The sequence below is a fragment of the Helicoverpa armigera genome, chromosome 3 (assembly GCF_030705265.1).
Source record: "Helicoverpa armigera isolate CAAS_96S chromosome 3, ASM3070526v1, whole genome shotgun sequence".
Classification (NCBI taxonomy): domain Eukaryota; kingdom Metazoa; phylum Arthropoda; class Insecta; order Lepidoptera; family Noctuidae; genus Helicoverpa; species Helicoverpa armigera.
In genome coordinates this window covers 4630547-4644871 of record NC_087122.1, presented here as the reverse complement: position 1 = coordinate 4644871, position 14325 = coordinate 4630547, and the positions used below count along the sequence as shown (strand labels likewise).

Sequence of the window (14325 nt, the reverse complement as noted above, 5' to 3'; positions counted from 1 at the left end):
GCTAATTTCATCATTTTCACATAGCGGAATCCTAAAATTGTATACGCACTTACGTAGTAGTTAGTACACTATCAATTAATCCAAACCATTAACAAAGATATTTAGGATAGATAGATCAATATCACAACAAACGTAGGACATTATCGAGCCCAATGAATGAAGATTTTCTTTATTGTTTGACGTCTATACAAGATTAAAACTGATTTAAATACGCTCCTCGGTCCCCCTTTGAGTTACTCTACTGAAAACCATGAAGGTTCTAGTAGTATTCTGTGCTTTCGTTGCATGTAAGTTTAATAATTTTGTTAAAATAATAATTAATTAACATAACGATATATCCATTCCATTTGTATCGTGGGATTCCCGGTGAAGTCAACTGAAAGTCTAAAGTGAAACTTAATAACTAAAATATTTCAGTTTAACAAAACTTTTGAACAGTGTAGTGTATCAGTATATAAGTGTTTTATATTTCCTTAGAAACAAAATTTCATAGGTTACTTCTAAAGCTGTACAAACTCAAATCAAAGTGTCAACCATCTTTCTAACCATGCAGTGAAACAAACATATAATAATTAATCTGGTTTTGCAGTGTGCGCTAGTAGCGCCATCCCCGTGGTCCCTGGAGATAATAGCCACTATGTGGAGGGGGAGAGTCGCTACATCTGGATGCCTGATGGTGAAGGAGTGCCGCACTTAGTGGACCTGCACGAACCTGCCGACGAAGCACTCCTCGCCTCACGAAATGGCGCCAACAACCAGTACTGGCTTTATACCAGGTGCGTTGTTTCCATCACTACTTTTTACATTACTATTAAAGTAGGAAATATCGACAGAATGTGAAAGAATATCTGGATTAATTATGAGTTCTAAAACCCCTCATAAGCATGTAAATATTAATAACATGAGTGGACTGCCTATCTGCCTTCCTCAACGTCGAGTTAATACTGCCTGTCTAACTTTCTGGCTCCCTATCGAATGCCAAAGAAGTTCTAATTACAGCCGGAACCCACTAATTTCACGTGCTTTCCGAATTGAACTACAACAGACGTAGCATTAGGTATAGACGATTGCTCAATCACTATACCTAATGTAGTTGTTTTATCAAACAAGTGTGTTATTGTTTTATCTTAATTGTGTTGTAAGCATTGAGTGATAAAATGGATTGTATAACAATTATTAGTCTGTAGCCACCAAATCTAACAAAATTGTTAAAATAAATATTAAAAAATCTGCAATAAGTAATATTTGTCATTTTTTACAGACAAAATCCCACCAACCCTCAAATTATCGTCAACGGCAACGCTAACTCCATCTGGAACTCCAACTACGTGGCCAGTCGTCCCTTGAAAGTCGTTGTTCACGGCTGGAACAGCAATGGAAACTCTGGGATAAACCCGCTCATCACATCTGCCTTCCTCGCCGTTCAGGATGCCAATGTCATCGTTGTGGACTGGCGCGCTCTCGCTAACTCCAATTACCTCAGCGCTGCCAACGGTGTCCCTGGTGTTGGCCAGTTCCTCGGAAACTTCCTCATCTGGCTGATCGGCACTGCTGGGGGAAACTGGAACAACGTACACTTGGTCGGCTTCAGTTTGGGGGCTCACGTCGTTGGTAATGCTGGACGTACGACTAGCGGTCGTGTTGCTCGTATTACAGGTAAAAATAAAATTTGCTTGACAAAAAAAAATATTTACCGTCCAATTACATTATTGAAAACAAAAATTATTATTTTTCAAGGTTTGGATCCTGCTGGTCCCATATTCGGTGGAAATTCCAATGCTCTGAACCCTAATGACGGCCAATACGTGGAAGCCATCCACACCGACGGTGGTCTCTTGGGAATTTTCGACCGAAGTGCCAACGCTGACTTCTACCCCAACGGAGGCAGGAACCCTCAGCCTGGTTGCTGGATCAGTACCTGTTCTCACAGCAGAGCATACGATCTGTTCGCGTCCAGTGTGCGCACCAACCACTTCGTCGGCAGACTTTGCTCCAACACCAACCAAGCACAGAATAACCAATGTACTGGCAGCACTTTCAACATGGGCAATGCCATTATTTCCAAACGAGGGTAAGCAGAATAATGAGTGAACGGTCATTCATACCTAAAGTACCTACATTCAAACTTATCTCACTGTTCATACAAACATAGCAATACATAATACATACATGTACATTGAGAAATACGAAATATGCAAAATTACTTAAAATCTGCAGAATAACGACTGAAATTGCTTTCTTTGAGATCATTTTTGTAATTCAAAATAAGATGATGAATATTTTTTGACCATTTACTGTAAACGAAACCTAATTAATTACGCTTAGGGTGAAATTATATTAATCACATGAGATAATCGCTGATACTGTACTTTGAACATAATTTACGTTAGGTACGTGACACAGAGAAAACAGCCAATTCATGCAAAAATAGTAGTACGATCCACTTTTATTTGTTAAACAATATTTTGGCCTACTTAACATTTATTCGATCATCTAACTAAGAAGCCCATAAAACACTCTTTTTTGAGCCGTTTTATGATTTGAGTTTATTCAGAATGCTTTTAAGTTCATGAAACAATGCTAGCGCTTTATTTATTTTTTTACTAGTTTATATAGATACTCATGTTTTTTTTAATTTCTTCATTACAGAAGCGGTATCTACGGTCTGACTACTAGCAACAACTGGCCCTACTGAACAACCTTTCGGTCGTGATTGAAGGGTTTTAACGATTAAAGCTTTAATTATTTACAACTACTATTTTGTTTTTATTGAAAACATGATTAAAAAGCCTACCACATATCAATTTATTGAAAAATCTACCTATTACACTACTTATAACTCAAGAGTGGCTGAACCACTGAAGCTGAAAATTAGGGGGAGATAGCATAGACCCGAGAGATGGACATACTTTTTGACACCATCCGGCTACGGGAAGCAATTATCTTGTTTATTATTACACGCTTTTTATTATATTTATTAAGTTACTATTGAAAACTTAACTAAGTCAGAACTACAGAACAATATTTTATGAGAAATAACAGTCGCATCGTCTTCTGAGTGACGAAAAACAGGATTGAGCTAACTACATAAGAGTATTAAGCTGAAAAAAACATACCACCTCCATGTCTGTCCGGAGTACTCCGGAGTAGAAATATCGAAAGTCACAGCATAACAGTTTGCTTGTTGTGTTTTCCAGGCGTTTGTCTGTTTTCGTATCATAAGAAACAATACGGGCTAAAAAACATTCCAGCCCCGAGCAATGAGTCTGGGCAAATGCGCTCAACTTAGAGCTTTTGTCCAACAATTAACGTGGATGACAGCTGTGACGACTAAATTATGCAGTTGCCTTGATAATTTAACATTTGTAAATAAGGCTAGGATCACTTACCTACGTCATTCTAATCTCCTGAAAGAAATAAATAAAAATTTATTTGTCAAAATGTAGTACAAATATAGGTGTTTTATATTAAATAGAATCTCACACATTCTAACGAATTGGTGTATAAAATATCTGGCTAAATATCTACTTATTCTCATTTATTTGTTTTTTTAAGTTCATCAGAACAAGATGGGCTGGGTGTGCGCTATTTTATTTGAGAAAAGTTCTGAGCTAAGCATAAGCAGTGAGATAAAACAGGTCAACAGTGAGATTTCTTTCAGTTTTCGGCAATACATAAGTATATCGATCTGAGATCGGTATTGAGATTGTAATTATTAAGATTTTTTTACAAGACGGAGAGACATGTGCATCTGAATTTGTTGCGCCAATTCTTCTTCCAAGAAATAACACATAGGAAGTGGTGGTGGGGGGGTCTTTAGGGCTGTCTCTTGTAATTCTGACGTTCGAAGAGTGCTATTTGTCAGCCTACTTTTGAATAAAATATTTTGATTTTATCATCAAATGTTGGGTTGCATTTAATTTCTTACGGAATTCTAGAAATTATGTTTTATATCAATTGAATTAGTATTATATCATTGAATTAGTCTTATCTTGTCCGCGGAAATCGCGAATTAAGATAAAAATTGATTTATAAATACTTTTATAGAACGATGTGATTTAATTCTGCCAAAGCCTCAGCCATGAAGTTTCTGGTAGTGTTAGCTGCTTGCACAGCGCGTGAGTAAAATCCGAATAATATACACTGTCGTTTAAGTTGTAAACAGTTTTACGTATTCACCTACTTACATAAAATAAACATTAAATTCAATCGATGTTAGTCTCACAACATGCCAAAAAAATGATCGCATTTATGTACAACATTTTAGTAATACAACAAAATATTTTGTTTATCGTCAGTATGCGCTGGTAGCGCCATCCCCGTGGTCCCTGGAGACAATAGCCACTATGTGGAGGGGGAGAGTCGCTACATCTGGATGCCTGATGGTGAAGGAGTACCGCACTTAGTGGACCTGCACGAACCTGCCGACGAAGCACTCCTAGCCTCACGAAATGGCGCCAACAACCAATACTGGCTTTTTACCAGGTAAGTGCCATGGATTTTATCTTCAACTATTTAGTATAGAAGGAACGATATTTTTAGGCCCTAAAGTACAGTACAACAAACTTTGTGTACAGACAAAGTAATAGGTACCTAAGTGAAACAATGTCCTCTGAGGAGCTAAACATAAAAATTTGAAAATATTAGAAGATAATCATGAGTATTGCTCATTAATAAATCTTTCTACTTAGGAACCTTAACAACCTTGGTACAAACACATTTTAAAGTAATCTGTACTTTTTTTATAAAATGTTTACCTATGTATTCATTAATTTTCCAGGCAAAATCCTACCAACGCTCAAATTATCGTCAACGGCAACGCTAACTCTATCTGGAACTCCAACTACCGGGCTAACCGCGGATTGAAAGTCATCGTTCACGGCTGGAACAGCAATGGAAACTCCGCCATGAACCCCCTCATCACATCTGCCTTCCTCGCTGTTCAGGATGTCAACGTCATCGTTGTTGACTGGCGCGCTCTCGCTAACTCCAACTACATTACGGCTGCAAACGGTGTCCCTGGTGTTGGCCAATTCCTCGGTAACTTCCTCGTGTGGCTGATCAACACTGCTGGTGGAAACTGGAACAATGTCCACTTGGTTGGCTTCAGTTTGGGAGCTCACGTCGTGGGTAGCGCTGGACGTCAGGCTGGCCGTCGTGCCGCCCGTGTCACTGGTACGCCATTATTATCATTTTCTTTCTTTATCATACATTTTAAAAGCAATAGAATATCTAGATTATTTATACTACCAATGATGAATTCTCAAGTTCTTTTTTTATTCAAGGTTTGGATCCTGCTGGACCTAACTGGGGAGGAAACTCAAATGCCCTGAACGGCAACGATGGCCAATACGTTGAAGCCATCCACACTGACGGTGGACTCCTTGGTATCTTCGACCGCATCGCGAACGGTGACTTTTACCCCAACGGAGGCAGGAACCCCCAACCTGGCTGCTGGATCAGTACCTGTTCTCACAGCAGAGCGCCTGAACTATTTGCATCCAGTGTGCGCACCAACCACTTCGTAGGCAGACTCTGCTCGAACATCAACCAAGCTCAGAACAACCAGTGCTCAGGTGGCACCTTCAATATGGGCAACGGAATTATTGGAAAACGCGGGTAAGTTAGAAATGTTGTTCTCCATGGTTTTAAATAATTCAGCATCATTTAAAAGAAACAATAACGAAGTTTGACGAAAGATTTCTATGTGAAAAGAGGACCTGATAAGCGACTAAAGACCAAAAATCAAAATCAAAATCAATCAAAACCAAAAGTCATTTATTCAAAGTAGGCTTAAAATCAGCACTTTTCGAACGTCAAAACAAAAGACAGCCCCCAAAACGCCCGCCCTTCACCACTTCCTATGTGTAAATGAAATGGTGTATTAACCATTATCATTGTTTTGACATAATATGCGTAGTTTTACACTTTTATTAATTTTTTTTCTTATTTCAGAAACGGAATCTACGGGCTTTCTACTGGCTCCAGCTGGCCTTTCTAAGGGAAGCAGTTCAAGAACTTAATACTGTAATAAATTATTGACCATATTTTTTGTTTTTAATTTATGGCCTTATCTATCTATCTATCTATACATATAATAAATCTGTAGAAAGTGATTGTTTGTTCGGGATTCACGTAAAATCTACGAATTTAATGCAGACAATGCTTATATACAAAAGTTCTACGTAACTTGGGGTATTACTTAGGCTTTGTTTCATCGAAATCGGTTCACTCTATCAAAAGATATGATTAATTTAGTGAATTCAAGATGTAAAATATTACGACACGCAATCTGTTTGACAAAACAGTACAGGTTAAAGTAGCTCCATCTGTGGTAAATAAAATACATCAAGAAGCGAGGTGGTAAATAACAATGAATTACCATTTACATTCTTTATATACTATTATTTCAATAGATGGAGTTGTGTATTTTCCGTAATTCACCATATTTTAACACGTAGTGTAATTTTTCGATAGACATTTCAATAGTGTTTGTCAGTTTACCGTGCCACATCAAAATCCAACTATAATTATTACCTTGATGAAAGGAAAATTAATAGATCTCAGCCAAATTTAAAACGGTGCCATCTAAATTATTTTTTGAACATTATGTCAAAAATGATGACTTTAGTGGAACAATTAATTATAATTTAAAGTTACAGATGGAGTTCATATCAGGATTTTTTCATAAACATAGTTTAGCTTATCTTCCACTAATGTGGTGGCCTTAAACAAATTACTTTGAGTGAGTAGTATTATTTTTTCTGATGCAAAATATGAAAACTTAATCCTCTAAGAAATCAGGATCTATCTCTCGCAAGCGCTGCTAAGCGTGAGATAATGTAGGCTTCTGTAGCTTTAAAAACCAGCCCAGATACAAAGTGCAGATAAGAAATGGGAGCTGCCTTATCGCGTCTGAAAACGTACAAAATACGCGTCGCATACCAGAGACATGCTTACTTTCAACTTTCGATCGCAATTAATACACTGTTCACGATTACGAACAGTCTCAGTTAGACCCGAGTCAAGTCTAAAAAAACACCTTTTATATAAAACTACGTTTGATATCATTCAATTACAAAGACAGAATTGTTCTCTGTTGCAAATCCTATCCACCTATATCCTATCCTAATCCAGAATGCATTGCAGGTGTGCATTGCACAAAAACCAATGGTATCCTATTCGAGAAGTCAAAAGAGTTGACCTGCCAACGTCAGCTTCTGCGCTAAGCAAGTGTTCTTAATAGTACCATCAGAATTACATTCATCGTTGAATGAGGTGAATAAATTTTCAGAAACCACAATAACAGTAGGAGCCAAAGCATATGATCGCTTCATAGAGCTCTGATTGGCCCCAGGTGACCAAGTCAGGTCTGATTTGTTCGTTCATCAGATCTTTGAAAGTGTTTCGGTGGATACTTACTGTCGTCCTGTTTACGTGTGACACAAAATATGGTATATAAACGTCCTCCGCAAGAGCGAAATTTTCCCAGTGTGCGATAGTGACGCACAGTATACAACACTTATGTTTCTTTTGATTTGCTGGCTCCACCAAGAAATGACAAATTGCGAGCGTACATTTTGAAAATCTTGGCAAAACTGCAGGTTTCAAGTACGAACACATGAAGTGGACTCTCTCAGATACGTACATTTTGCCTATTCGTGAACTAATGCAAACATTTCGGTGGAGTCCCGGCTTAGGCCACCACATTAGGCGTGCGCGATCCTCGGGCGTGTGAGTAGCGCGGGCGCCGCGCGTGCGTCGCGAGCGCGTTGCGTGAGCGTCGCGTTTTGCTGCCATGCGGCATTGGTAGCGCGCACGCGCCGCTCTCCTTGACGTTTAACTGCTAAGGCGTTTAGCGGGCGGCGGGGATAGCGGGCGAAGGGGTAAGAACGCAACTCGAGCGCCGCGTGCTCGCCTCGAGCGCGTCGCTTGCACTCTTCACACATGCCGCAGGGCAGCAAAACGCGATGTTCACGCAGCGCGCTAGCGACGCCCGCGCTACTCACACGCCCGAGGATCGCGCACGCCTAATGTGGGGTCAGCCTTACCATAGTGAGTAAGTGAAACTATCCTACCCTATGCGCCTGCTGATGATGATGACTCATTTCATCATCCATCCAGCTATTCCCCAACTATGTTGGTGTTGGCTTCCAGTCGCCGAATCTGTTCGAGTACCAATATTTTGCTTGGAGCGACTACCTATCTGATCTGTTCAATCCAGTCACATTACAAGACATTATCCATGGTAAGACTGACAGACTTTCTGGCTTCTGATTAGTCACAGCAGCTGCAGAAAATGTACAAATGACAGCTTTGTCAGACTCAAACATTATAGACTCAAAGCATATAGACATAGACATAGACGTCACAAACTTTACTTCTTTTGTTTAGATAAATGGTCACATCCACAACACAACCTTGATCATTGAATCTCTGCGACTGCTAAGTGCTAATCCTAATTATACTGTCACGTGAAGGAATGCACCTACGGGATAAGTAGTATTTTGACGATTCTTTATTGCCCACGCAGACGAAGTTGCGGGCAACAGCTAGTATCAAAATAAAATTTGTAGAACACTAGAGCTCTTCTGTGTCATGAGATACAAAAAATAAAACGTAGATATTTATTTTTGAATGAAATGTGTTAAAGTCAAGCAAAAAGTGGCTAATTGCCTAATATTATGAATCTATAACTGACCAGCTTTTGAAAGCGGTTTTACTCGCGCCCCGATTGCTTCTGTGGGGGACCACATGGAAAAGCCAATGTACTATGAATTGAATGATAATACTACTAAACGCAGTACCTATTTCTATCAAAGTACTCATTATCAAGTTTTTTCTGTGACTAGAGTTTTTTTTTTTGTCAATCTTATTCTCAACTATAATCTACTACCTTGAAATGATATGAAACTTCATCAAAATCCATTTATCCTTTAAAGCCAGATTAAGGTACAAACATCCAAAAATCTTAATTTAAATACTAACCGTCTTACCACAAAAACTTTTAAACGTCAGTTTATGCCTTGTCTAAAAAAATGTCAAATTATGACGTTGACATATGGTTCATTTTGCAGCCAAAATTTTATTAGACAAGTGTAAAACAGGGTTTAAAGTTTTTGTAGTAAGGCCCTTAATTTCATTGTAAACTAACTTTTTGCTTACACAACTATATAAAGCACTAGGTATTAATATTTATAATCAAAATGAAAACTAAAATCCTTAAAAAAAAATCTCTATTGCTGTCGACTGGGAGCGTACAAAAGAGACTGGCATCATTGCTGCATTGAATCGCAATGCTTTTCCTTTGTCCAGGGTAATAGCTAGCCTAAAGGCCACCTAGATAGGTCTTTAAATAAAGTGTGGGCATTCTGACCACACGACCCCCGACTATTCGCATAGTGCTCGAAGATACAATCATTAGATGTGTGAGTTTTAGGGTTTTCACAATCCCACTTCTGGAATCGGTCTCTCCTCAATCGGTGAAAGCAATAACATGTATCTTCTTGTCGCCAATTATATTTTTTCTCTCCTTTTTTATACACTGGTATTCAACCGCACAAATTTATCGTGCCTTCCGAAACACGGAAGAATTCTTTATGACAATTTGTCACCTATTAACGCACCGAGCGCGCCAAGGTTTGCTTAACCTTATGATCACAAGCTCTTAGAAGTGTTACAAAACTTTCAAATGTCTTACAAAAGTTCGTAGATAAACTCCTGATGAAATAAAAAGAAAGCATTGCGGTGTCAATATTTTATTCAATTAATTCAGTCCGATATGAAATTACATGTGGAAAGGATAGTTGGCATTTGTACGCAGACCGTAGATTCCGTTTCTGAAAAAAAAAAAAACAAGGATTACTACTACTAATTTGGAAAATTATTCATAGCTTTCTAATTAAACTAAATTATGTAGTTTGTTTTAAAGTTCCTCTGTGAGTTCAATGAGTCCAAAATGTTGAAGACGATAACCTAATTCTGTGACAAGGTTGCGTTTGTTTTTTCACGTTGTTCACATAATAATGTAGAAACCAAGCATAAACTAAGTTACAATGTGCAAATTGTATTTAAGAAATGGTATATTCAACTTACCCGCGTTTATTGAACACACCATTGCCCATGTTCAGAGTGCCGCCAGTGCATTGATTGTTCTGGGCTTGTGAGAGGTTGTTGCAGAGTCGTCCGACGAAGCGGTTGTACCGCACACTGGCTGCATACAAATGGTATGCTCTGCCGTGAGAGCAGTTGTAGTCTACTGATGAGCATCCAGGCTGGCTTCTGCCTCCGTTGGGGTAGAAGTCCGCGTTAGCAATCCGGTCAAAGATACCAAGACGTCCTCCGTTAGTGTGCATTGTCTCGACGTAAACACCATCGTTGCCGTTCAAAGCGTTTGAGCTTCCACCAAAGTTAGGTCCAGCAGGGTCCAAACCTGAAATAAAAATATTTTAATTTACATTTAAGAAAAATCTTCAATATTTGATCGATCTTTAATCGTCCCTAGACGTTAAATATAATTGCGCAAAATAACGGTAAAATACATTGTGCAATAAAAATTTTGTTAATTAATAAATCATTTCTTAATCTCCTAAATGTCAATTTATGAAATATTGCACGATGTTATTGTAGGTAACTTTTGGCATGTTGCATGCATGTATGCCTTACACACTAAACTTGCCTTGTATTCTGAAGACCGAAAGATGCTAATTGTCTCAGTGTAGGCTAGGCCTATAACCATAACACTGGTCAACAAGTTTTTTGCCACATAAACCAGACTACACTTTTTGAAAGATTGCGGTCGGCTGAATCTAAATCTGACCGCAGAATTGTTCTGTTAGCTCGGGATTTTGAGATATTCTAACCTAAAAGTGCGAAAAACACTGTTTTAACCATTTTAAGGCCTATGTAGACCGGCGAGTGTTTTTTATTAGCCTGAAAAAGTATTCCAGGGGTCTCAGAGAACAAGTCTTTTTCTTTCAAATGGCGTTGAGTTTACTCAAATATCATTTTTTTTCACTGAGATATTACAATTTGAAGTATACAAGTAAAAATCCCATATAATTGGAAATACTCAATATATATGGACAAAAACTTGTTAATTTCAAAAAAAAAATTTAGGTTAGAATATCTCAAAATCCCGAGCTAACAGAACAATTCTGAAACCAAATTTGGATTCAGCGCACTGAAAACTTCCTAAAAAGTGAAGTCTCATTTCTATGGCTGGAAGTTGGTCTAATTTTGTTGACCAGTGTAATGGGAGTCTCAATTCAAGTAGGTTGGTGATGCTGATATACCTGTGATGCGGCCGGGGCGACGACCAGCCGTGCGTCCAGCGTTACCGACGACGTGAGCTCCCAAACTGAAGCCAATCAAATGGACATTGTTCCAGTTGCCGCCTCCGTTGTTGATCAGCCACACGAGGAAGTTACCGAGGAACTGGCCGACACTGGGGACACCTCTGACAGCAGACAAGTAGTTGGGGGTCTCAGCAACCCTTCTCCAGTCCACAACGATGACATTAACGTCTTGAGTGTCCAGGAATGCTCTTCTGATGAGTGGGTTCATCGCAGAGTTTCCATTGCTGTTCCATCCGTGGACGAGCACTACAAGACCACGGTTAGCCCGGTAGTTGGAGTTTCGGATAGAGTTAACGTTACCATTAACAATTACTTGATGATTTTCACGGTTTTGTCTGTAAAAAATATGTAATGGTTACGTTCGAAAGACGGTCATAAAAATGTTGATGACTTTCTTAGTAATTAATAACTAGTATAATATCTACCTGGTAAATAGCCAGTACTGGTTGTTGGCACCACTGCGTGAGTCGATAAGTGATTCGTCCACAGGTTCCTGAAGGTCCACTAAGTGTGGCACTCCTTCACCATCAGGCATCCAGATGTAGCGACTCTCCCCCTCCACATAGTGGCTATTGTCCAGAGGGACCGGGGGGATGGCGCTACCAGCGCATACTAAACACAAAACATTTGTAAACACTCTGGAACTACCGATTTTGAGAATTTGAAAAAGTGTTGGGATGGGTTACACTAACCCCCGACCCTGGGTGGCATAAGCTAAAATTATAGAGGAACTGCAAGAAGTTCCTCCGGAAAGCGACTGACTCCATGAGAAATTAATAAATAATTAGTAACTTTGCTACACAGGTGTAGGTGGCAATTTAAGCAGGAGAAATCTTTCACTCCTAGCATCCAGCCAGTTGTTCCCTTTAAGAGTACCTACTTAAAATTCAGTAAAAAAATGCAATGGACACGTTGTATTTTGTAAGAGTTATACAGTGTTAACAAGTTCAACAATGGATATCTTTTAAATTGTATAAGCTTGTGAATTTACAGGAACACCGACCAAAACTTATTTTAGAACAGAAATACAAAATATACTCACGCGCTGTCCAAACTGCTAAGACTATCAGAAACTTGGTGACCATGGTATCTTTGTAACGAAAAGGAATGTTAAGGAAAAGTATTTATAAGAAAATCTTATCTCAACCCTAAAATGCTCGCGTGGTTTTTGTGCAACACGCGCACGTAGCAATAAAAAAATTGCCACACCTTTGTAGCATATAACCTATACCTGTGTATAATTTGAATGCCCGAAAAAGTTATCCTGATATCTTAGACCCTCCTTTAGATTGAGACAAAATATTTTTTTAAGGTCCTCGGTGACTGGCTGCGGGTTGTTCGAAAGAGATACCGCGGCCCTTATACATAAAAGGCCTATGACGGAACACGACGGTTTTTAGTCAGTAAGAGTCTGACACTCCCTCACCGCTGCTGACGTCGTTAAAAAAAAATTAAAAAAAAAGTTCCTCGGTGACTTATAACGTATCCTAAATCCCTATACATAGTTATTCGCAGTAAATTTGGTATTCGTAGAACAATACCGATTTTTACCAATGGGACATCAGACAGTATTGAGATATGAGTATTGTAGGGTTAAGTAAATATAGCTAATACTTTTCCTTAACTAACAGATAATATTTAATTGATTACGATAAAAAACAACCGAAAATCTCATTAGAATTCGATTTTTCACAAGTGTGTGGCATCACTAATCCTCTTCATTATTTTTATCTATTTTATTATTGAAAAACAAGTGACATATGATTTATTGTCATTGGTTTTGAATTTATAGCATGATTAGTTCATAATTACTGGTAATAGAGTGCGAAACTTTTGTCAGTGTCCTGAAACATGTATGAGGGATAATTAAAACAACAGATGTGTCAGGTTATTTGGTTCAGGCACTTGCGCTGATGGCTAACGAGGCCTATACGAGACCGACAGCGCCGGTCATGTTGGAAGTTGTGCCATGATGTGCAAAAATGTGAAAGTGAATGCCAAAACTTACCAATAAATAAGGACCTGCAGAATGCCTATAAATACGATTTTTCAGATATTTTTTTAAGTTTAATTTTTCCCGTTTTAGCCCTCATCATAAAAAAGGGCAGTCAAACCTTTGCACGCCGTGTGTATCTCGTTTAAGCATAATATTTAAGTATTTATTAGCAAACACTTAGAAATTAGCTAGCGATTGGTGGAGTCTACTCGTAAAGGTTGGCCTATGCTTGAGCCAAAGAATATCAAAAGCAGCCAGCCATTTGAGCATGATCCCCGCTAGCGATCCTCGTTTAAATTCCCCTTTTTTATTATTTTTATACATTGTCGTGGTGATCTGGTGGGGAAAGAACCAACCTCTCAAGTATAAGGATTTCGATTCCAGGGGCCCGTTTCTCCTAAGTTAATAATGTCAAAATCGAATAGAAATCGAATCGCAATATGATTGCAATAGCAGTTTTAACCATATCGGACATTCTGCTACTAATATAAGACCAATCGTATTCCAACGACATTCGATTGGTTTGCGATTGGTCTGCTATTTTGGTGATTTTGGTATATACAGTAGTTTGCTCTATACATCTACAATCATATTGCAATAGTTAATCATTTGCAGACAAAATGATTCATTATTGAATGACAGAAAAGGATAAAAACGTTTATTTAAAAAAAAAATAGCGGAATACCTCATATGTTTCAATCGAAATCGAGTCGGGATTGGATCGCAGTGGAACGTGAATCGTATGTTGCTTAAGTAAAATTAGGAGAATCGGGCCCCAGATCAGGCAAGTACAAATGCAACTTTTCTAAGTTTGTATGTACTTTCTACGTAAGTATACATATATTGGACACCAATGAATGCGTTTCGGAGGGCACATTAAACTGTAGCCCCAGGCTGTCATTAAACATCTTCAGCAGTCGTTACGGGTAGTCAGAACCCATAAGTCTGACACCATTCTGACTAAGGGCTATG

At 38.6% G+C, this 14325-nt stretch overlaps 3 protein-coding genes across 3 annotated transcripts; 2 read left to right on the top strand and 1 right to left on the bottom strand.

Moving 5' to 3' along the window:
• Positions 1-127: 127 nt before the first annotated feature.
• LOC110383757 (pancreatic triacylglycerol lipase) lies at positions 128-2755 on the top strand. Its single transcript, XM_021344625.3, has 5 exons — positions 128-287; positions 590-776; positions 1262-1656; positions 1738-2071; positions 2650-2755. Exons 1-5 carry the CDS (start codon positions 251-253, stop codon positions 2693-2695), a joined length of 999 nt encoding a protein of 332 aa, XP_021200300.3. The 5' UTR covers positions 128-250; the 3' UTR covers positions 2696-2755.
• Positions 2756-3956: 1201 nt separating this feature from the next.
• Positions 3957-6047, top strand: LOC110383754 (pancreatic triacylglycerol lipase). The gene is made up of 5 exons (XM_021344621.3): positions 3957-4118; positions 4299-4485; positions 4781-5175; positions 5286-5619; positions 5956-6047. The coding sequence occupies exons 1-5, from the start codon at positions 4082-4084 to the stop codon at positions 5999-6001; spliced, it is 999 nt and encodes a 332-aa protein (XP_021200296.3). The 5' UTR covers positions 3957-4081; the 3' UTR covers positions 6002-6047.
• Positions 6048-9742: 3695 nt separating this feature from the next.
• LOC110383752 (pancreatic triacylglycerol lipase) lies at positions 9743-12551 on the bottom strand. The gene is made up of 5 exons (XM_021344620.3): positions 12400-12551; positions 11783-11969; positions 11295-11692; positions 10096-10432; positions 9743-9839 (listed from the first exon to the last, which is right to left on the bottom strand). Exons 1-5 carry the CDS (start codon positions 12440-12442, stop codon positions 9788-9790), a joined length of 1017 nt encoding a protein of 338 aa, XP_021200295.3. The 5' UTR covers positions 12443-12551; the 3' UTR covers positions 9743-9787.
• Between the last annotated feature and the right edge of the window lie 1774 nt (positions 12552-14325).